Below are 24,201 nucleotides of genomic sequence, written 5' to 3' on the forward strand. Positions count from 1 at the left end.
GTCCTCTCTTCTATTCAGGTCTGCCTATTGCTTTTTGGAAATATTTCACATCTTTTTCACACCTATTCAGATGCTCATGCCTGGCTTCTAGAAGTTTGAGAGCCAATGCAAATTACCCTCCAGGAACTTCAGGCAGGGAAAAGGTAACTTTTTAATGGTTGAGTTTTCTTAAGATTTATAAAAGATCTGACTTCACTATTTAGATTCTTAATAGCTATTAAAATTGTTATTTACTTATTTTTCTAGCTTGTCCCATTTCCCAGATAGTGTTAGAATTTTCTACAGAGGATAGCTAGGACTGGCACAGTGAAAAATAGTGTTTGTTAGTCACTGTAAAGATATGTTACCTATACATTTCTTCATATTCTACTTTTAAATAGCATGCACCCTGCCCTATGGACTACAAGATCCACATAAGGGCAACTTATTAATATTTAAAAGGGAAGTTTTGACCTTTCAAAAGGATTTATTTTGACCGGTCGAATTAGTTTTTATGCTGCTACACTCAGGCTACACTGGTACGCCTGAAACCATGTTTCACTCTGTCACTGTAGAGAATGCCACAATATGTGCTGCAGTCCATTAGTGACATTTAATTTACAGACTCAGAGTACACGCATGTCCAAGTCATGTAGGTTACCATAGTCACTCACTAATTGTGGCCAGTCAATGTGGTGTATTGTTTTTCATCTGTTAGTAAGGATTATTGTATTCCAACTTGTTCTGTGACTGACTCCTCCCTCTTCTTTTGATGTGCAGTCATCGCAGGTTATTTTCCTCTGCCCATTTACAGGTCACTAGTAGTGCAGTATTAGATTTCTACACCATACTGAATTGTCTTTTGGCCTTTATTAAGGCCAAATCAATATATCTTCACTCTAGTCTGTTTTTCCTGGTTGCTATAGTGGAATGGTGGGCATTTGCCTGACCTTATGGGGAACATCTTGTTTTTGTTAGTAGGTGCCGGATAGGTTCGGTGAAGTATGTTTTATCAAATTAATTTGAATCAGGCATTTCTGGGCATACCTTTTTGGTATGTTATGGTTGCTTGCCAGTCTGAGTCTATCAAATCTTTACCCATGTTCATTTTCAGGTTTCACATAGCTACTGATGGAAACACCCAGAATACCAAAATTTCTTTTCTACTGGCACCCAATTTGAACAATGTTTACAGCAGAGGGTGTGTCTGATGCACTACCGCTCCACAGGATCAAATATGTCTTATTGCCCTGGTTAAAGCACAAAATTGTATGAACTGTGCACACTGCTGAAAAGCTTCAAAACTAAAGACAAAAGGATGGGTTTCAAAGGCTGAGCATACAGGGAGTGGTAGGAAACCAACTTGCTCCTTGAAGTATCCCACTGGACTTAAAATACTAGTTGAGAGGACATCCTTCACGGGAGGTTAGGACCCAGACCCTGAGTTATCGCCCATGCAGCTACAAATGAAAACAATTACTAAGTATATTCAAAAGTGGCAGATATTTCACACGAGGATTAAACTAGTAAGAATTACAGTTGTAATATGTACTTCATATTTTGACAATAACCTAATGATTTTTTTGTAAATTTATAAATAACACTTAATCTCTTAACTTTGGCAGTGCAGTTCAACCTTTATGATTTTCTTAATAGATTGATGGAATGGCTGCAACCATATTTGCCAAGTGTTCTCTGGCTTATTCAAAAGTAGTGTTTTTTGTGATCACTTGCATACCCCATTAATCAGGCTTTTTTGCTTAGCCGGCAGAGAGGTTGGTTATTTCTGGGGAGAGCAAGAAATTTACAGGGCCTGCCTGTTGGTTTGCTTGTTCCAATGCAGCGAAAATATCTGGGTTCCAGTATTTGGGGCAGTACCACCAGCTTTTTGACTTCTTTACCAAAGGTACTTGGCCTATATCCGATTGCCTTCCCAAAACTCAAATATAGATTTTTTTTAACCACATATATGTTGGTTTAATTAATTTGAATTTCTCGGTTAGTCTATTACGTTGTGTTTTGTAGTATTTGAACTGTGTTTTATGTTCTCGTATTATAAAATCCTGTAAGGTTTCTTATGCTCAGGCATATCCTGCAGTGCAGCAAAATGTGAGACACCTTGCAGTATAGTGTTAAACAATGTGTAACTTTCTGGATTTGTTTATTTTAAATCTCATTTTACAAAAGATTCTCAAGCATGTCTGAAATCCTTAAAACCAGCTTTTTTGCAAATGTATTAATGTGCAAATAGAGAAAAGTGATATTTTTGTTGGTTACTATTCAGAAAAATCTACATGCCACGTTTTTGTTTCCTCTATCATATTTTAGTTTTTTATGAAGCCATTGTAAGAAAATGAACCCTACAGTAATCTTGAGAAGCCTGTTTTGGCTAAAGGAACTTAAATGCACTTGGTAGTTGGGCAAACATGTTCATCGATGTAATGACAATTCTCTGTAAAACCATAGACGTCCAAATTGTATTAAAGTACTGGACAGCATATTCTCCTTCAAATCCTTAACTTGTATAAACTCGACAGCAATGGAAAAGTACAAAACCTTTATTCCTATGACCCATGAAGCAAGTAGTTGTTTTTGCAACCCCCAGGTTTAATTCAGTGTTCTCTAGAACCCAGCACCAGATTAGTATGACAAATTTCTGGCCAGCCTCCGATTTTATGTACCCTTATGTAGTAACTGGCTATAGATTATCAAACTTCCAAAACCACAAGTATATCCGTTTCCATTATATGGTCAAGTCCATCCAGGAAACATTCAGGAAGTCGTAAATAATCATGATCAATTAGCTTTCACTCTGCTCCTGAAGTATCCTGAGACTATTATCTGTTCCCTTCAGACATGGAATACTTCAGAAACACATGCATAGTGAAACAGTGGTTTCCATAAAAATCGCCAGTCCTCCACCTTGATGTTCCGTTCCACATCAGATCTAGAAGGCGGATAATGCTTGCCACCATATTTTAACAAAATTTGGACCTTGTAATTTGGAAGCCAGGACCTAACCTGGTCTTGAACAAGGCAATTGTCCTGTATTCAAATGGGTTGAAGAAATATTTTAAGGCTGCAAAATCCCCAGCATGTGGAAAAAAGGCGAGAAGACCATATGAGAAGTACAGCAATGAAAGAGTAGGATCATTGCTCGGATTTGGTCATTGTAGGCTGCGATTAGCCAATGTACGACTCTGAATTAACCATATGTTGTGCACAAAATAGTTGTTTGCCTTGGGGTTAATTGGATATATAGCTTCATTGTTTTGTATCTGGCGCAACGTTTTGAGATGTAAAGCTAGAGCAGCATAACAAGATCCACATTGTCTTTGGATTCTGGAAGACTGTTTTATCTTTGCAAAGTTTTACAAAATCTGCTTTGTTCATTAGATATAATTTCAAAGAGTTAAGGGGTCTCTCCTTAACCCTGTTTCCTAACAAAAGGATTTCACTTTGAAAGACCTATGCAAGAGCAAGCAAATTATTTTGTTTTTCTCCACATCCTGCCGGTCTTCATTTCTTTTGATAATCTTTAAATTCCCATTCATTTAAACACTGGAATTATTATTGACAAAGGTTGAACCACCTATTAGAATAATTTTGATATGTGAGGAATATAATTTTTTTTGTAGGGGGCTGCGGTGATATGTATGAAATTCATGTGGAAACGGAGGAATTTAAGGATAAAAGGACAGTTCAACAACATCAAATGATTAATCAGGTATATATAATTTTTCCTATTTATAATTCGAGATAAGTTTGACATATGTGACCACTTTATTTAATAACTTGTATTTCTTACACTGAGACAACTATATGTTAGGACCGTTGGAGAAATCTCCGCAGACTGGGCAGAAGTTGTTTCCACATTTTCATCGCTATGCAGACAATATTTTCTTTCTACCACTCATCAGACAGATTCCAGGCAATTCTTGTGCTTTGGCTTATTCCACTCTTGCTGGTCCAACTAGGTCTTTGCTGTATACATGCCAACATATGGAAAGCAAAAGGAGGAAAGCAAAAGGAGGAAGAATTTTTTTGGGGTGAAAATCTCTTTATTGAACATGTAATCGATCCACCCTTACAAATAAAGCTCATTTAGCAAATGTATTTTGGGCAACATCCGGAGCAGGAAATACAATATTGCATACCTTTGGGAAGGATCACAGGCATCACGCATGATACGTCTTTCAATTATTTCTTACTCGCTCCCCCACATTTGCCCCCAACCCCCAGCTAGGTCCTGTATTTCTTCCATGGGCCCCAAATGTATCCCCATATTTTGGGGCAACTCCTACTTTCATATACAACTCTTTCTGCTAGTCGGCACCAGTCTATGTCTTTCCTCCAACTGGAGAGCTTCGGTGGATCCTGTGACCCCCACATCCTCACTATATTTCACTTTGCCACCCCCAACATGAGCCAGGTTTTCGTATATGGGGGCCACCGGACCTCTCCCGTAACTTCCAGTAATTGCCAGCGTGCGTCTAGGTGTATATGTAAGCCCAGCACTTCCAGCATAACCCAGGTCCCACCTGCCCAGTAGCGCTTAATTTAAGGACACTCCCAGATAATGTGAAAACATGTGCCTGTCTCCCTTCATCGCCTGGCACAGTGGTCTGTGTTGATCTACCTAGTGTTTGATGAAGCGTTCGGGGAATATATGATCTGTGTAAGACAAAGTTGGAGAAGTCTGCATCTTGCCCGTATGGTGATCTCTCTGGGTCGCTTCCTGCCAGTCATCATCTTCCAACAATCCCAAATCTGCTTTCCCACGCTGCTCTTAATGTACCTAAGGGGTTTGGGAGATTGTTCAGTAACTTTCTATGTGAGGGAGAAAGCTTTGTCAATCATGGGATCTAATAGCAGCTGGTCCTTCAACGGGGAGTATTCAGGCAATGATTCACCTTCTAGCATATGACATCTCAGGGCACGTGTCAGTTGTAAATATAGGAACTGTTCTTGGTCAGTCATTTGGTATTCTGTCTGGAGTTCCTTGAAGGTGATCTTGTTACCACTCCGCCAAATGTCCCCAAGGATGTCTACGCCAATGAGGTTCCATCTACAGAATTCCTGCCGTCGGCCCACCTCACCCAATACATCACTTTCCATAACCGGGTTTGCCGAATCCTTCTGGCCTCCCACCCCAGTAATTTAGTGACTGTGTCACGCTCGAGCCACCGTTTGTGTGTGGGCGGGAAGAAACTTCCCCCATACAGTGCTGCCGATTCCCCTCCGTTTCCCATTGAGTATTGGTCTACCCAGTACATCGGTGTGGAGTGGGGTGCGAAGACCCAGCCATTGACATTAATGAGTTTGGCCGCTAGGTAGTAACTCCGGATGTCTGGGATTGCCAGTCTGCCCTTGTATACTCCCCACTGGAGTTTGCGAAGTGCTATGCGTGGTTTTCCACCCTCCCAAAGGAGATTGCATTGTTCCCCCGCTTAGTGGCCCCGAAGAAGGTGTCTGGGATCTTGTATGGAGTGTTGTGCAGGGCATAGATCAGACGCAGGAGGGCCATCAATTTAAACATCGCTGCTCTACCCATGATGGATATCGGTTGTCAGCGCCAGTGTGTTATATCGCCACACATTCTCGCCAGTTGGGAGTATGTTTAGGTTTAATAATTCCTCCCCTGATCTCGTGATCCACATGGCAAGATATTTACACTTGTTGTGCTGTAACAGGTCCGTGCAGTCGGTTGTGAGCGGTGGGAGCTCACCGGAGAGACTGAAAATGAGGGAGTTGTCCCAGTTTATCTGGTACTCAGAGTAAGAGTCGGAGTATGTTGATGATCTGTGGAGCGTTTGTCTGGGTCTTTGGCATAGAGCAGTAAGTCATCAGCGTACAGTGAAATGTGTTCCTCCCATCCCGCTGATGTCTATTCCTCTGATTAGGGGTCCCCTTGGACTCATGGCGCGAGTGGTTCAAGCACAGTGGCGAAGATTATGGAGGAAGAGTGGGCACCCCTGATGCGTACCTCTGTGGAGTGCGAACGACCTAGAGACCGACCCGTTCACCCACACACTGGCTTTTGGGTCTGAACAGAGGAGGCAGCCCATGCGCAAAAGTTTGGACCGAAGCTGAGCCTGGGCAAGACCGCCTGTAGATGGGGCCATTCAATGCTATCTACTGCTATACTGTCATCCAGTGACAGTCGTGCCGAAGTTTCATTTGGATTCGCCACCGTGGCGATAGGAGTTGCATAGCTCCATGGGTTGCCTTTCTTTGGAATGACTACGATTGTGGCAAGTCTCAGGTCCTCAGGTAGGCGCCCATTTTGCAGTGCGGTATTGAACATATACAGCATAGGTTGCGCCACCCCTGTTGCCACACATTAAAAGAGTTTTGTGTGTAGCCTGATCGGGCCTGCAGCCTTCTTGGATTGTCTACCTCCTCCCTCGCCAAGTCCCGTTCAGTGATTTCCCTGTCCTCCCGCAAGAGAGTCAGCAGGAGGATATCTGAAAGCAATTCAATGCTCTCCTCTTTTGTCCTAGCTGTCGCTGATGGATACAGTGACTCATAGTAGGATACGAAGGCCTCCGCTATGTCTGCGGCAGACCTCCGCTTCGCTCCGTCATTCGTTTGGATTTCGGCAAACCAGTTACGCTCTCTGTCTCGCTTTTCCAACCATGCAATACGTTTGTTAGCTTGTCCCCTAGGTTGTATAGCCCCCTCTGTGTGGCTATTGCATGTTGTCATGCTGCGTCTTCCTCAAAATCTCTGAGCTCCTTTTATTTAAGGCATACCCCATGCCTCAGCTTGAGGCCGTCTGACTCTCATATTGTTCGCTCAAGGGCGTCAATCTTGTTTTCTAGTTCATCGCTCTTGGAGTGTCTGTTTTCTTGGCCCCCCTGTCCCTACCTGTGTGTATCCCCTAGGCCACTACTTTGTAAGCCTCCCATAACGAGCAATGTGAGTCAACGGACCCTGCGTTTTCGTAAAAATATTGCTGTGTTCGCTCTCAAGTTATCCAGGGAGCTATACGTGGTTGGGGGGTGTGGTCTCTGGTTGGGTCTTGAAGCAGGATTTCAATGGGCAAAGTGTCCCACATGTATGCATTGTGTAAAGAGGTAGTCCAGTCTTGACCCACTATTGTGTGCCGCGGAAATGTGTGTGTACTGGTCAGATTATGGAGCCTCCATGAATCCGAGAGACCCTTCGCAAATGCCTGCAGAGGTTCTTTCCCTCCCCCTGAGCGGGCGCCGCAGTCCTATACAGTTCGTGGGACATTACAGCATTCATGTCCCCTCGCAATATAAACACACCTGGGGGCTTAGCTCTGATAAGATCTCCATGTGTAGCTTTGGTGGAATGTATGTGGAACATAGGTTTAGATTTCAGCCCTCCCATGTCCCGGCCAGGGCCACGACCCTGCCCAGTGGGTCCTGCCTGGTGCGGCTCAATAAAAAGGGTATCTAGTTTTTAACTAGAATCACCATCCCCCTGGAGTCTGTCGTAAAGCCCGCGTGAGCTAGGAGTGTGTTTGCAAACCTATTTAGTACCAGATAATGATTGCCTCGCAAGTGTGTCTCTTGCAGGAAGACGAGATAAGGGGAGTGCAGGTATTGCAAGACCATGGTTCATTTGATCTTGTCCCCTAAATCGTTTACGTTCCATGTCAGGATTTTAAGTTTGGTTGTAGATTGTCCTGCCATATCTGTGACCAGATAGTTAGTGTCTGGACTTCCTTCCTCAGTTCCCTCCCTAAGCCTCCCTCCCTTGGCAGTTGCCCCTTGTGTCCTGCCTGAGGTGGTGATTCAAAGAGTGGATCGCCCGAGGTGGTGATTCAAAGGGTGGATTGCAAAAAATGAATAGTAAACATAACATTGAAATTTTTTAGCAAGTTCCCTTTGTATAACCCCCCCCCCCCCCCCCGCCCTGACACCTTGCACCATAGGTTTAAAACTACCCATTTCCACAATTTGCAGAGCACCTGTCGCCCAAACAGAACCATTAATCTATAACCTGGGGTTGGCCGGCACCGCCTCTTGTGAACAGACGGCAGTCCCCCGCCCGCTGTACATTACTTGTTTAAACATGTGTCCTTCAATATATCGAGGTCGTAGACATCCCCCAAAATATCTTCCTTGAATACAGGAGGATTCTCTTTTACCTGCTGCGGCATTCAACTTCGCTGTCATTTCTCAAGATGGGCACAGTCCCAAGTTCTTACCTTCATTATAAAGGAAGGTTCTGCACCCTCCACCCCCCCCCCCCCCCCCAATACCTCATTCAGTCTGGTCCAAGGGGCCGGTCTCTGAGAGTGGGCCCACTTCTGTACGCTCAGTATGGAGTCTCCGCGGAGAGGCATCCCTCCGATCAGGCCTTCTGTTATGTCCCTTTCGTGCCTATCGAATGGCCTTTCGCCCTCCCTCAAGCCATTCCCATACCTTGTTGGGTGATGTAAAGTACCGTGACTTGCCGTTAACCAGTAATCTCAGCTTGGCTGGAAATAGCATCATGTATTTGAAGTTTTCAGTCCGCAGTGTTCTTTTAACCTCGTCAAAAGTACGCCGTTGGCGCTGGACCATGGGGTTGAAGCCCAGGAAAAAAGAAATTGATGCATATTCATAGGGCAGATCGCCCTTGGCTCGGGCTGCTTGTAGGATGACGTCGCGGTGACGGAAGTTGAGGATCCGTGCAATGATGGTTCGTGGCGGGCCCCTAGTTTTGGCGGTGGCACCGGTGCTCTGTGTGCCCTTTCCACCAAAAAGAAGTTTGACAGACGCTTGGGTTGGAGGTGTTTAAGTATGAGGTATTCCAAGAATAGGTCCACACTGGGGCCCTCTGCCCCCTCCGGCACCCCCACTACCCTAATGTTGTTCCTTCGGGCCTGCCCCTCCCTGATCCTCCAGTTTTGCCGCCATTATCTTATGATAGTGTGTGAGTTGCTGTATCCGTTCTTCCTTTCTTTTGGTGGCGGCTTGTAGTTCGCAAATGTTTGTTTCTGCCACCGCGACTTTTTCTTGTTCATGTGTGTTCTTGGAGGTTTACTTTAATTGGGACCTTGTCCATCTTGTATTCCAGGGTCGTTCCCAGCTCCTGCATAGCAACCATGATCGCCCCCAATGAGGGCTCTGCCGTCTCCGGAGTCCCCTGAGCTGTCGCACCCTCAGCCATTGTCGCCCGGGGCACCACATATTTATCCAGTTTGTTGGTCTGTGGTGGGGGAGCACCCTTTGGCTGCATTGTGTTTCTGCCTTAAGTGGGAGGGGAACCATTTCTGTGCCTCCCAGTCCAGCTCTCCACAGCAAGCCCCACGGTCACAGGCTTGACCAACAGTGTCCTGAGTCCCCTGTCCCCCTCCCGCCGGGCCGTTTAGGCGCTTGCTAAATCGGTGTCTCCCAGTCTGCGCGGGTTTAAAGAATGTCCAAGCTGTTGCCCAGCCCGACTGCGCTTCCAGTAAGACTCGCCAGGCCCCATTGCGCAATGGGGCCTGGTGAGTCTCTCCGTAGGCTCTCCATCTCTGGTATCCGAACGACACGATCTCTGAATCACACTCTCGAGTTTCTCTCCGTTGCACGCAGTTCCTGGCCTGCAACTTCAGGCCGGTCCGCCGCACCCGTCACCTCGACTCACCACTATGGGGCGGGGAAAGCACAAGTATTCCTCATTAGGGACCACTCACGCAGCGGCCGACAGCACACCCCACAGTCTGCACCACCACGCAGTGGTGGATATATATTAGTCAGTTATTTAGATTCAGAAGGATAGTGGAGGGATAGAAGAGGGGAAAAAGGTTTGCATTAATATAGCGCTGGTTACCCCTGATGGGGTGTTGAAGTGCTTTTTCGGCGAGTAACACGCTACTCCGGAACTTATAAAGGATTAGTGGTGAATTAGTATAGTGAAATATAGTAATTTGAGTGGTGAATATGTTAGTCAGTTATTTGGATTGAGAAGGATAGCGGAGGGATTGAGGGGAAAAAAGGTTTGCATTTATATAGCGCTTGTACCCCTGATGATGTGTTGAAGTGCTTTTTTGGCGAGGAGCATGCTACTCCGAAACCCATAAAGGATTAGTGTTGAATTAGTAAAGTGAAATATGAAATTCCTTTGAGAGGTAGACATGTTAGTCTGTTAATTGGATTGAAAAGGATAGTGGAGTGATAGAAATGTGAAGTATTTAGACTTTTTGTTTGTTTTGGAGGTCGTAGCAGTAGGAGGAGGCTTGAGATGAGTAAAAGGGATGTGGAAGGGTAAGAGTCGGAGGGAAGGGTTTAGAAAAGGTTGTTTTGGGGTATTGGAATAGTAAAAGAGGTATGAGATGATGCAAGGAGGGGTAGAGTAGGGAAGAGTCTATAAATTGGTGGAGAACCTAGTTGCAGTTTAACAAGGTGAAAGAGAGTGGTAGGTGACTCTCTCCGGCAGGCACAGGTAAAAAGACCTGTTGTCAGTGTGCTGAGGTGGAGGCTGCAAATCAACAGAATTTGCAATGATGACAGGAGAGCTTTATTCCTCCTAAAAGAGACATATCTGATTAGAGGTAGGCTAATTATATCATGGACTACATATAATACAAACTGAAACAGTCTAAAACATTTTATCCAAATGTTTTTTAACACCCTAAGAAGCTTGTGATGTAAACAATTAGTGATATAAAAATATTCAATGCAGAAGAGTGCAATGTCATTGTATTGGACAGCCACTTACCAGGGGATGTAGGGTACTTTTGTTGGACGTGATTTGCAATGCGGCATCTGGCGAGGATCTATCATGGACATGTGGGGGCGGCATACTGGAACATATCCCTGGGTACCACAAATTGACAGCCTCTGCAAAGTAGGGGGAGGAAATCTTTTACAATTATCTGTGCATAATGGGCTGAGACCTGGCCATGAGAACCTTCCAGCAGAGTAGGCTGGAGGAGTACACATTCTCGAAGGGTCCACTCGCGAGTCCTGCTTCATCCATGAATGAAACACAGATGAGAAAATAAAAGTGGAATGAGATGGAACCATCATTAGGACTGGTTCTAGCAGTAGTCCATGAGACATGAACAGCACAGGAACTCAAGGTTGATACTGTAGTGCTAGACATTACTCTCCTCGGAGGTGACCAGTGGACCAATATTTGTAAGTTAAAAAAAGAAGGAGGAAGAGAACATGTGATGGTGAGAAAACAGCCAGTGGCTGTTGGCAAAAGCGGAGGACACTGAGAGTTGCAGCTGCAAAAACGTTCACCTTGTGCACATCCCAGAGTGGTGGAATGACTCTAATTTGGTTGTGGAATCTCATTTGGAAATCTTCTGACCCTCCAGGCTGTGGTGCCTGTGCTGTGGGGGTTGGCCCAGAGCAGTAATAACCCTTTACTTAGACTATGAAGAGAGCCAGGTACAAAGCCCCCCTACAGTTCAAAAATACACTGATCCTGATCTTCCTGGACTTCACCCAGGCCCAATACTGATCGGTTGGTGCTATGAAAAGAGAATTGAGGAAAAATATCTAAAAGTATGATTATGTACCTGGCCAAGTTGAACAGAGGAAATTTCTTGCTCTTTACTTCCCCTGAGGCGGTCAGGGATTGATTGGAGGATTGATGCACAGCCTGATGGATTGTAGACCGCACTCTAGAAAAAACACAACTCTGAACTGTGCCAGTGGAAAGAAGTTGGTGAATCACCCATTTACAACTCAGAAACATCTGTGGTGAACAAACAGCCCTGAGCACTGAGGGCGGATTGCATTAAGTGAGAAAAAGTCAACGGTGCAGACATTGGACTCAAATGATGAAATGGATGAGTGACTGATACAGTGTAATATACGATTGGTATGTTTTAAAGGCGTATGCTTTATACTGATCTCTTTGGAAAAAAGGAAAACTGGTAAAAATCTGATTGCCTAATTGCCAGGAGAGTTGAGTCCACTATCAAGCTAAAACCTCCTTTGTGGGAACAAAAGTTATTTGAGCCTGAATGGAACTGAAGGCATTGGTCAGTGGTGACATTTGTGGGGCAGTAAACAGGCTTTAATATGCAAACTCTTCTTTAAGGGCAATTAAACATAGCTAGTTAATGTCCCCTGGGATGGCACAGTCACTGACATGCATGACATGGAATGTCAGTGGTTTCATTATTAAGCTAAAGCAAGGGTTGGTACAAAGGATATTAGCCATCTGGAAAGTGGCATAGTGTACCCCCAGGAGACACATTTGAAGGATAATCATTGCCAGTTTATCAGGATGGGGCATATGAAGTACTTTGCTACTGGGCAAACCCCATTGGATTCATGGAGGTGCCCACGTTAACTTGAAATAAATTTCCCTTTCCACCTTGAACAAACTTTTGCTGATAGCTCGAGAAGATAAGCAGTGGCACTGGGAGCTTGTGAAAGGGAACGAATACCTCTGACCCTCGTCTGTCTGCACCCAAGCTTGTAAATGACACACTAGGTATGCTAGTCACATTGATGGCAGACTTCCTAACTGCATTGGTATTAATGGAATTTGACTTTAACTTAGTAATAGATGCACAGCTAGACACAGCCTACTCAATATCACTGTTAGGTAATCATGGACAATGGGTATACTACCAGGTGAATCTCCTTCTCTCATGGTGATGCTAAATTCAAGAAACTCTGAACAATTTGATGATTGGCACTAAACATCATGGTGCTTGGCCAATCAAAAAATGGTGGATGGCCAACAAAAGGCAACATAAAATTACATTAGTGTTAACAAGTAGTCAGTTGAGCGTACTGTGACTTCTACGGGGCTGTGATTTGGGACTTCCTAATCTCTGGAGAAATAGGAAACAACAGGCCACCAATCAGAACGATTAATAAGACAGGCACAAGTAAAAAAAGATGAATGCTATGCTGTTTTAACAAGCAAATGCTGGGCAATATACCTGGGTAAACAAAGGAAATTATATTATGTAGAAGATGTAGGAGATAAGTCCAGAAAGCCACTGGCTTGGCTAAGCAGGCAAGAGAAGGGAATGAGACTCATATGACAATATGACAAATCAAGATACAAAGGGACAAAAGTAGTGGGAAATATGGCTGCAGCAGAAGTATTTTACGATTACTTCCACACTTTAGCAGCTCCAAAACAAGTGACCAGAGGGAACTACATGAATTTGTATTAGATTGTCCCACCTGACAATTGAATAAAGAACAGGGGTTGAGCCTGCCAGAAACACTTAAAATATCTAGTTATCCAGTATTAGGGTATCTTTCTTAGATTCACATGCCTGAATTGATGGGCGTCCCGGTACATAAATAAAGTAATGTCCCATTAGACATACAGAGTAATAGGCCAAAGGCCTGACATTAGTAACATATCCAGGTCCTTTTGTAATAAAGGACCAAACTCTAGAGAGCAACCAATCAGCTGCCACCACTCTCTGGAACCTTCCTGGAAGGAGCTCTAGTCCCTCAGATTTTCTACCGCACGTCGTGCTAAGGAAGACTGCAAGGTATGTCGGACTTTCTCTACAAAATCTTTAAAAGATCGTGAGGGAAGGCTTTTGACTTGGCTGCAGAGGCTTAAGGACAAAGAGGACCCCTTGTCCTCTGAGGGGAGTGAAACATCATCAAAATCTTCCTCAAAAACTCCTCCGAAAAGGCCCAGAGAAATTTCTCTGTGACCTTCTATGCAGCAACCTCAAAAGAAGACACAAAAACAGTCTTAAGAGGCTCCAAAGCTTAAGGATTTGCCTGCAAAAGACTCTTTTTTCCCTTCCATGGTCAAAGAAGCCAGCTCCAGACCCTCTATCTTCACCGCCGAGGGTGAAGCACACTTTCAAAAGCCTTCCTCCGCCCCGTCGACGACCACCTCGTCGACGATGGCAATGACAACGACGAAATCTCCACAGATTGCCGTAGGAGTGACTTCGTCGACGACGACTAGTTCAACACTGTCAGTCTCATCGGCGTTTCTTTCGTCGACGACGTCTTCGTCGACGGCCGGGACCCCTTTGTCGTCGACGATCAAGATGTCGACGGCAGCGTCGATGACGAGTACATCGTCGTCGACGAAGAGTGTATCATCGACGACCGCCTCGGCGACGAAGTTCCTCGTTGACGGCAGCGTCCTGAGGATATAGGAGGTTTCCATAATCTCCTGGAGAGAGCTGCCCAACAATTCAAACTACCAATGCCATCTCACCAACAGGACTGCTTCCTTTACGATTTCAAGGAACCGTATAGAAAGTCTGTTAGGTCAATGCCCATCATTGACTATATTTGGAATCAAGGCATCAATATCATGCAAAATCCCTCTACAGTCCCTCTAGTTCTGCTAAGGTTGGACAAGAAATACAGGGCTCCAGACGATGCTCCAGCCTGTCTCATTGGGCATCCAAAGCCTGATTCTGTGATAACTCAGGCAGCGCAACGCAGATTAAAACACCCTTCTATCACACTTTCAGCTCCCCCGGATAAGGAGGGCAGGCTCCTGGACAATATCGGAAAACCGTTTTCCTCTATGTCAGCGCTAACAGTACGAGCGTCTAACTCACTGGCGCTATTGGGACGCTACAACAGAACAATGTGGTCAGATATAGCACCATATTTGGAGTCCTTGCCGCAAGAATCTAAAGACGAAGCCAGAAAGGTCCTTCTGGAAGGCGAAAGGTCGGCTTCTGAAATCCATAGATTGCGCTATGGACATATCTTCAACTGGTTTCCGCTAACTGGCTAGTGCAGCAGTTCTGCGGCGCCAAGGATGGCTTAAGGCAACAACATTACGACCTGAAATACAAACCAAGATCCTTGATATGCCTTATGACGGACAACTCCTTTTCGGTACCCAGATTCATGAGGCCCTCCAAGGCATTAAAAAAGACACAGATACGGTCAGAACCCTGGGCACCCTTCAATATAAAAACCCCACTTTTCGTGACTCAAGGGGTAGAGGACAATACTCTAATAGAGGAGGCTACCAACAATATAGGTCTTCATATTCCTCCTCTAACCAGTACAGGCCGCAGTTTCAGCAAAGACAGCAAGCGCAGACCTCATACAAGTCTTCTTTTCGCGGAAAAGCCGGACGGCAGAAGAATTCTGCGCAACGTCAATGACTTCACTCTACCGCCAGTCTCTGTCTCTTTTCCACCTTCCAGAGTGGGAGGAAAAATTTCCCACTATCTTCATAATTTGAGCCAAATCACAACGGATCGTTGGGTTCTTCAACTGCTGCAGTTCGGACATTCTCTAGTATTTGTCCAAACCCCACCACCAATGCCCCCTCAACATATGAATCACAAGCATCTGCACCTCTTATACATGGAAATATCAACGATGCTCCAGAAGGGTGCTATAGAACGAGTACCTGTCCATCAAAAAGGACAAGGTTTTTACTCCTGGTTCTTCTTGGTGCGAAAGAAGGAAAAGAAATGGAGACCGATCCTAGATTTGAGGAGTCTAAACAGATATCTGAAAAAACAATCATTTCGCATGGTCACTATCCATGAAGTTATGCAGCTTCTCAATGCGAACGACTACATGGCATCCCTGGATCTCCAGGATGCCTACTTTTATATTCCGATCCACAAAAGTCACAAAAAGTTTCTAAGGTTTGCTGTAGCGGGCAGGCATTACCAATCCCGAGTCGTGCCTTTCAGGCTCAAGTCAGCACCACGGACAAGTCTGTTTTACAGCCTTCCCAGCGGATAACATTTCTGGGAGCTGTCCTAGATACGGCCCTGAAGAAAGCTTATCCATCACAGGAGCTGCAACATAAACTCCTACGACTGGCAGAGCGCATGCGCATAAGAGTCTCTTTCACTACGCCTCTTCAAATCTCTCCTTGGAATGATGTCTTCCTGCATCCTCCTGGTTCCATACTGTCGTCTCCGCATGCGTCCTCTTCAAGAGGCTCTCTTTACGCAATGGATTCAAGTCAGCGGATCCTTTCGACCACCCCATACAGGTGACTCCTCAGATGGTCGCCGCCCTCGACTGGTGGATTCAGCCACACAATCTGTCTCGAGGCCTCCCTCTTCTTGGCTCAAGCCTCTCCTCTGGTTCTAACCACGGATGCGTCTCTGAAAGGTTGGGGAGCCTTTCTCCAAGAGCTTCAGATCAGCGGGAAGTGGTCACCTCCCAAGCGAAGACTACACATAAAGCTCCTAGAACTCAGAGCTGCCTACCTAGCCCTCTTGGCTTTCCTTCCCAGAATAAAATGTTTGCAAGTGCTTGTCAGGACGGACTATACTACAACACTGTACTACCCGAACAAGCAGGGAGGGACTCATTCTCTCTCACTTTCTCAAGGATCACAACAAATCTGGCACTGGTCTCTTCGAAACAAAGTTTCTCTATGAGCAGAGTTCATTCCAGGAAAGGACAATGCTTTGGCAGACTCAATGAGCAGAATGCAGACCACCTGCCACGAGTGGGAGTTAAACCAACACACTCCTGACTGCATCTTCTCTCTGTGGGGCGAACCCCCGTTGGATCTTTTCGCCACACGACAAAACGCCAAATGCCAACACATCACAAGCTGGCATCCCCGACAGGGATCTCTGGGGAATGCATTTTCAATAGCATGGTTCGGCGTATTCGCCTACGCCTTTCCGCCGATTCCACTGATCCCCAGGATCCTCCGGAAGATGAAGGCAGAACCTTGCACGCTGATTCTAATAGCCCCAGAATGGCCTCGCCAACATTGGTTCACTGAGCTTCATCTCCTCTCCCTGCAAACACCAATTCCATTGCCGCTGTTTCCATCTCTCCTCACAATGAACCAGGGACAAGTCCAGCACCCTTCTCTCAAATTATCGGCCTGGCTCCTGAGTTCCACGAGTTCCAAGATTTGAACATTCCTCCAGAATGCAGAGCTGTCCTATCCCATGCCCGAGCAGTTAGCACAAACTGGACTTATTCTTTTAAACGGAAGAGATTCTGTATCTGGTGCAGGTCGGCTAAAGTGCATCCTTTCACATCCTCTCCAGAAGAGATATTACCATACCTCCTTCATTTGGCTACTTCGGGCCTCGCCCACACTTCCATCAAAGTGCACCTGGCAGCAATATCCAGTTTCAGGAGATCTTGTAATGGACCTTCTCTTTGGTCGAACAGATTAATAAAACAGTTTCTCAAAGGCCTGTTTCGGTGTTTCCCTCCTGTAAAGTTGCCACCTCCAACATGGCAACTAAACACAGTACTTGCTCAGCTGATGAAGCACCCTTTTGAGCCGATACACAGAGCTGACCTCAAGTTCCTATCTTGGAACACTGCACTCCTTGTAGCCCTTGCATCTGCAAGCGAGTTAGTGACCTTCTCGCTTTCACGATTCAAGATCCCTTTCTCAATTTAAAAATGACAGGGTATTTCTTCGGACTAACCCAAAATCTTTTCCAAAAGTACCATCTGACTTCCACTTAAATGAGCCTATTGTCTTAAAAACTTTCTTTCGAAATCCACAAACGGCACCGGAGAGAGCTCTCCATTCTCTGGATTTAAAACGCTGCCTTAGATTCTACCTTGACAGAACAAAAACTTCTTGCAAATCCAACCAACTTTTTGTGGCTTACCCAGGAAAGGTTTCCCACTCACAAAGCAAAGCATTTCCAAATGGATCTCCGCTGCCATTGTCTTCTGTCACCAGCAGGATGGTCAGCCTTTACAATCACGGATACCTGCCCATTCCACTAGGGCAGTCTCTACTTCTACTGCACTATTTGCAGGTGTGCCCATCACGGAGATTTGCAGAGCAGCAACATGGAAGACGCCGCATACATTTACCAAACATTACTGTATGGATACAGTACTCACGAAGGATACTGCAGTGGGACAGGCGGTGTTGCGGCACCTATTTCAATAGAGGTGAGCCTTCCTTCTTTCCCACCAACCTTTCTCTTATTTTTCCACACACATTTCCCTATCACTATTATACCTTTTGCCAGACTTGCATCTTTTTGCTTTGCATTTTAATGTGATATATGCATATATGTACGTGTGTGTATATATATCGACTCCAAGCTTCCCAAGTGCCTCGTCGCACAGAACAGGAACACAGACTCAAAATATGCCGATTTCAGATTTTCTTTATTTTATAATTTCTTTGTGGAACGGTGCATGCCTCAGACACGTTTCGGACACGAGGCTGTGTCCTTGCTCACTTAACAAACGGGGAGGCTCAAACAGTGTGTGGGAGGCTCAAACAGTGTGTGTGTGTGTATGTGTGTGTGTGTGTGTATGTGTGTATATATATATATATATATATATATATATATATATATATATTCACTGAAAAAACCATAGGTTATAGACCATATATAGTTAGGAATTAGCATTTACAAAACCTTGAAAATTCACTGAAAAAACCATAGGTTATAGACCATATATAGTTAGGAATTAGCATTTAAAAAACCTTATTTTACTCACACAAAACCATTGAAATTCCATATATAGTTAGTTGCACTAACTATATATCGCGCACCCGCAATCCACTGCTGATTATGTCACATATTACATCATTCATGACATGGTCAGTGACATCACTGATGACATCACTGATGGCATCTCAAATGACATCACTGATGACATCATCCAGTGACTGTGTGTTTATGTAAAGTTTAAATATGTTTTACATATTGAAGAATGAGTAGATGTAGAAGTGTCTGGATGAAGGATTTAGTAGGTGCGTGACTGACTGTATGAGTGAGTGGTTAAATGTGTCTCACTGAGTGCATGGGTTAGTGACTAAACTGTCTTAATTTGTGCATCATTATGTCTGTTGTTCTGTAAACTGCTGCATGTGTTGGTCAGTAGCTATATGAGTAACTATATGGGTTATTGATTGATTGCCCAAGTATTTGTATGGGAGACTGAGTGTGTGTGTGGCTGGCTGGGAGGTGTGTGACTCTGTGCAGATCAATGTGTACTTGTATCAATGATTGTATAAGAGAGTAAGTATGTGTTAGTATATGTTTAAAAATGTAAGGTGCTCTATGTTTAACTGTATAGATTAGAAAATGGAAGTGTGATTGATTATTTACAGGACTGACTAGGTGTGTGAGTAACTCCATGGATGAGTGACAGAGTGTGAGAGTCTGTATAGGTGTATGAGTGCATATCCTAGTGTTGTAAAGATGAGTGATTGTATGTATGAATGATTGTATGGGTAAATGAGTGAATGTGTGTGTAAACATAGGAATCACTGAGTGCGTATGTAGTAACTAGTATTGGTGTGTCAATGGTTTCAAAAATTATACTCTGTATTTAACACTGGGTGTAACAGAGGTTATATTAAAGTGTGAGGAGATGCATTGTATTGTCACATGAATGATATCATCAGTGATGTGGTCATTGATGTCAAATGAGATGTCATCAGTGATGTCATTTGAGATGTCATCAGTGATGTCATTTGAGATGTTATCAGTGATGTCATTTGAGATGTCATCAGTGATGTCATCAGTGATGTCATTTGAGATGTCATCAGTGATGTCATAAGTGATGTCACTGACCATGTCATGAATGATGTAATATGTGACATCATCAGCAGTGGATTGCGGGTGCGCGATATATAGTTAGTGCAACTAACTATATATGGAATTTCAATGGTTTTGTGTGAGTAAAATAAGGTTTTTTAAATGCTAATTCCTAACTATATATGGTCTATAACCTATGGTTTTTTCAGTGAATTTCAATGTTTTTTTAATAGCAAATATCATAAGCTGTCGAATGTCAAGTACGTGGTAAGTGAAAACATTTTCGTGTTTATGCACACTGATCTGCTTTGAATGGTGCCCCCCCCCTCATTTCTATTAGGAGTACTCTCTCTTTGCACATAGTGAAGGGTAGTTAACGCAGGCCTTTGCCCCCGTTGTAATACGTCGTGCCTGCTTCTCTCTCCATTTGATTGATTGTTATCCAAGTATTTACTGTTTTAGAATTGGTTCTCTTTGGTTCATTCTCTATTTACAAACAAACACAGAATCGCAATACTCTGTTTAGTCTTTGCAGATAACGAAAAATCGTGTAAAAAAAAAAAGAAAAGGAATCGAGCAAAATCAGTAGGCCACTAATGGGATCTCTTTTTGACCTCGCTAAAATAGAAACATTAGGAACAACCCCTCATGACAAATACAAAACTAGTGAGATGAACTGAACTCCACACAATGATGGCTGCAAAACAGCTCGGCTCCGCCACCCACCCCGCCCAAAATAACGATAAAGAGCGGCTGCCATGATTGGTTGCGGAATGGCCACGACGGAGCTACGAAATGGTGCTGCTCTCATGCTAACCCCAGCTTCAGTCTGAAACATCCAGAAACACTGTAGACTACCAATTCGATCAGTTCCGGTAGCGCCCCAATGTAACCCGGTAGAGAAGAACTAGCCCTCCCCTCTTTGACTGATGGTTCTTGTTGCCTGTCCCTTCTGTTGTCATTTAACAGAACTATTTAGCCTGCTGAAAGGGGTTGTGTTCCGACCGCTGGTTGGTGGAGACATTTTGACTATATTCTGGACCTGCGTTGTCGCGTAATGCGTCATATGACGCGCCGCGTTAGCGCATCCGGAAGTCATCCGGGGCGCGCAGCGCGTAACGTAAGCATAACAAGTCATGTGACTTGTTAATAAAACTTTTCATTGGTTCATTTAACTTTTCTTATTCTAATGATGAAAGGTTTGGTCATATGACCTAAAAATTACGCTTTTTATTACTTCCGAACATTATTTTTTCTTAAATATATGTTATAATGTTCCAGGCTAACGTACTTTCCCGGAAAATTTACAACTGTCCTGCAAGTAAAATATATTCTTTTTTCGAGAAAAAGAGCGTTTCTTCGTCCCATGACGGAGCCGTTGAGCAAAAGAGGGTCGACCTGCTGTCTTAGTCGCCGATACGCCTGAATATGAGATTCTTATCGATCACTTTATGTTGCAGGAGTAGAAAACACAACAGCCCTTGACCATTTATCTTTACTGCGTTCCTTCGTATTATACCTTTTACCCTTCATGTAATTGGTCTGCTTTATTTCACTTGCCTTTTAATGATTCTAAAACAGTGACTATTATTAAAAACTTTACCAATGTATATACTACTACCATGTTTTCTTTTAAAAACCTTTATTGTGAAAATTTCATTATACAAATACGAGCCTATAACCACGTGGGCCGGCCACGGAGCAAACTGTAATCGTATATGATGAGTAGACATTTACACTGTAGAGGAACGTAACGGGCGGGCCATTAGGTTGCAAGAACTAAGGTGTCTAACAGTTACGGAATCTGTGGACGTACATTTTATAATTAAAATACGACAGGGCCAGTTACAATAAAATTATCTAGATATACATTTGCGGGCAAGTACCATGGGTGACGTTAATTCGAACTTTCAATAGTACAGTAATCAATAACACATCAGAACTTAATATCAATAGGGATGTCGAAATATTCAATCAATTCTCGTCCCCGCCCGCCATGTGCTTCAAAACTGCATACGTATCTCGTGATTTCAAGGTTCTGCAACCAGTACACAACAAGGAGTTACGAGTCCCATTTATTCCGGCGCCATTTTGGGCGAGGACGGGCAGGTCCAGGATATAGTCAAAATGTCTCTACCAACCATCGACTATGATGATGTTCATATGCTGTATTTATTAGAGTAACACTCATCTGTCCACATGAAATTAATTTGCCACAATCTAAACATGTCATTTTAATCTTTCCAAAGTTCTTCTAAATATTTGGGACCGTTTCCCTTGCCTCTGATGCAGTCAGTGCCACTTCTTTGATGAATGTACTAGCAGGTCGGGGGTTCTTCTCCAAATCTCTCTTTTATGCAGCACTATAATTAATTGGTGCCACCTCTCCATATGACGATGCATGGTATAGTTACCATAACTATATTTTTTTTCGGTTCCTCTGGAGAGTTCATCGTGGCAGATGAAGCGTGTAACGTACCGGGCATTTACCTTTTTTTGCATGTACAGGAAAGGAAAAAAAATCGAGCGTCCGAGTTCTAAGGTGTCCCAGGGCCATTTTAGTGGGCCAGGCCCAAATCCAAAGAACAGGCCGCCATTTTGAGAGTCCTGTTGCAGCCGCCTGTCGCTGTAGCATCAAGAGCAGCCGAAACTCAGCTGAATGGCAACTGAAACGGTAAAGGGGTGCCCCACTACAGCAGACGAGCCTCCACCTAGGAAGGCCCGTTCACGCCGCCTCCCCCCCCCCCCTTCGGGCACCCCACGCCGTTATTCGGAGCAGTATTGTAGGATGGCCACACCAGTGCGGCAACTTGCTAGACATCACCTCGGTGGTAACCGAATCTCAACGCCTTGTGGTGTCTTCTATTCAGAAAACATTGTTATGCTGCCTTCGACCTATTCGCCGCAAGTGCGCACGCAACTCAGCTGCATAGCTTGCTAGACACCACCTCGGTGCTAACCGAATCTCAGCGCCTTGTGGTCTCTTCTATTCCAAAAATATTGTTGCGCTGCCTTTGGCCCCATTCGCACATCGGTCCGCTACTGACACCATCTCACAGGCCAACAGGGCGCCCCACGCCGACTTTTACCATTGTAGGATGGCCACACCAGTGCCACAACTTGCTAGACACCACCTCGGTGCCATCCGGATCTTGGCATCTCAGCGCCTTGTGGTGTCTTCTATTCAGAAAATATTCTTGCGCTACCTTTGCCCCATTCACACATCGGTCCGCTACTGACGCCATCTCACAGGCTAATGGGGCGCCCCACGCCGAGTTTCAGCATTGTAGGATGACCACACCAGTACAGCAACTTGCTAGACATCACCTCGGTGCCATCCGGATCTCGGCGCCCCACTGCAGATGAAGTGCCTCTCAACTATGAAACCACCACGGTGACATCCGGATCTTGGCGCCTTGTGCTGGTTCCGGCCTATTCACACATCGGTCCGCTACTGACGCCATCTCACAGGCTAATGGGGCGCCCCACGCCGAGTTTCAGCATTGTAGGATGACCACACCAGTACAGCAACTTGCTAGACATCACCTCGGTGCCATCCGGATCTTGGCATCTCAACGCCTAGTGGTATCTTCCATACAGAAAATATTGTTGCGCTGCCTTTGGCCCCATTCGCACATCGGTCTGCAACTGACACCATCTCACAGGCCAACAGGGCGCCCCACGCCGACTTTTACCATTGTAGGATGGCCACACCAGTACAGCAACTTGCTAGACATCACCTCGGTGCCATCCGGATCTTGGCATCTCAGCGCCTTGTGGTGTCAGTCAGAAAATGTTGTTGCGCTGCCTTTGGCCCCATTCGCACATCAGTCCGCTACTGACACCATCTCACAGGCCAACAGAGCGCCCCACGCCGACTTTTACCATTGTAGGATGGCCACACCAGTGCCACAACTTGCTAGACACCACCTCGGTGCCATCCGGATCTTGGCATCTCAGCGCCTTGTGGTGTCTTCTATTCCGAAAATATTGTTGCGCTGCCTTTGGCCCCATTCGCACATCGGTCCGCTACTGACGCCATCTCACAGGCCAACGGGGCGCCCCACGCCGACTTTCAACATTGTAGGATGGCCACACCAGTGCGGCAACTTACTAGACACCACCTCGGTGCCATCCGGATCTTGGCGCGTTGTGCTGCCTTCGGCCTATTCGCACATCGGTCCGCTACTGACGCAAACTCACAGGCCAACGGGGCGCCCCACGCCGACTTTCAGCATTGTAGGATGGCCACACCAGTGCTGCAACTTGCTGGACACCACCTCGGTGCCATCCGGATCTTGGCGCGTTGTGTTGCCTTCGGCCTATTCGCACATCGGTCCGCTACTGACGCCGCCTCACGTGCCAACGTATTTTCTCCGCATTTTATACCCTATGCCGCATAACAGGTCATGTGACTTGTTTATAAAACTTTTCATTGGTTCATTTTACTTTTGGTTTCCTAATGATGGAAGGCTTGATCATATGACCTAAAAACAACACTTTTCATTGGATGAAAACTTTTTTTTTTTCCCCAAACGATGAAAGCCCCACCTTGTTTCTGGATGTTTCAGACTGAAGCTGGCGTCAGCATGAGAGCACCACCATCTCGTAGCTCCGTCGTGGTCATTCCGCGAGCAATCATGGCAGCCGCTCCCCACCAGAAGCCTACAGGAGTCGGGGGCCCCCAAAACTTTTGATGAATCCTCAAGGCGGAGGGGACGCTTTCGAGAATGGGGTCCAAGACCTAGCAGACAAGCGTCCGATTTCCAAGGTGTCCCAGGGCCATTTCAGTGGACCAGGCCCAAAAAGGAAACAGCCTGCCGCCATTTTGAGAG

The 24,201-nt window shown here is 45.1% G+C and overlaps 1 protein-coding gene across 1 annotated transcript in view; it reads left to right on the forward strand.

The window, feature by feature from the left end:
* BOLA3 (bolA family member 3) overlaps nucleotides 1-24,201 on the forward strand; it is an 88,693-nt gene that overhangs the window by 43,478 nt on the left and 21,014 nt on the right. Inside the window, exon 3 of the mRNA XM_078666545.1 lies at nucleotides 3,618-3,706. Within this exon, the coding sequence (XP_078522671.1) occupies nucleotides 3,618-3,706 (89 nt within the window). The remainder of the gene's footprint in view (nucleotides 1-3,617; nucleotides 3,707-24,201) is intronic.

This window comes from Lissotriton helveticus, chromosome 11 (genome assembly GCF_964261635.1).
Source record: "Lissotriton helveticus chromosome 11, aLisHel1.1, whole genome shotgun sequence".
NCBI lineage: Eukaryota > Metazoa > Chordata > Amphibia > Caudata > Salamandridae > Lissotriton > Lissotriton helveticus.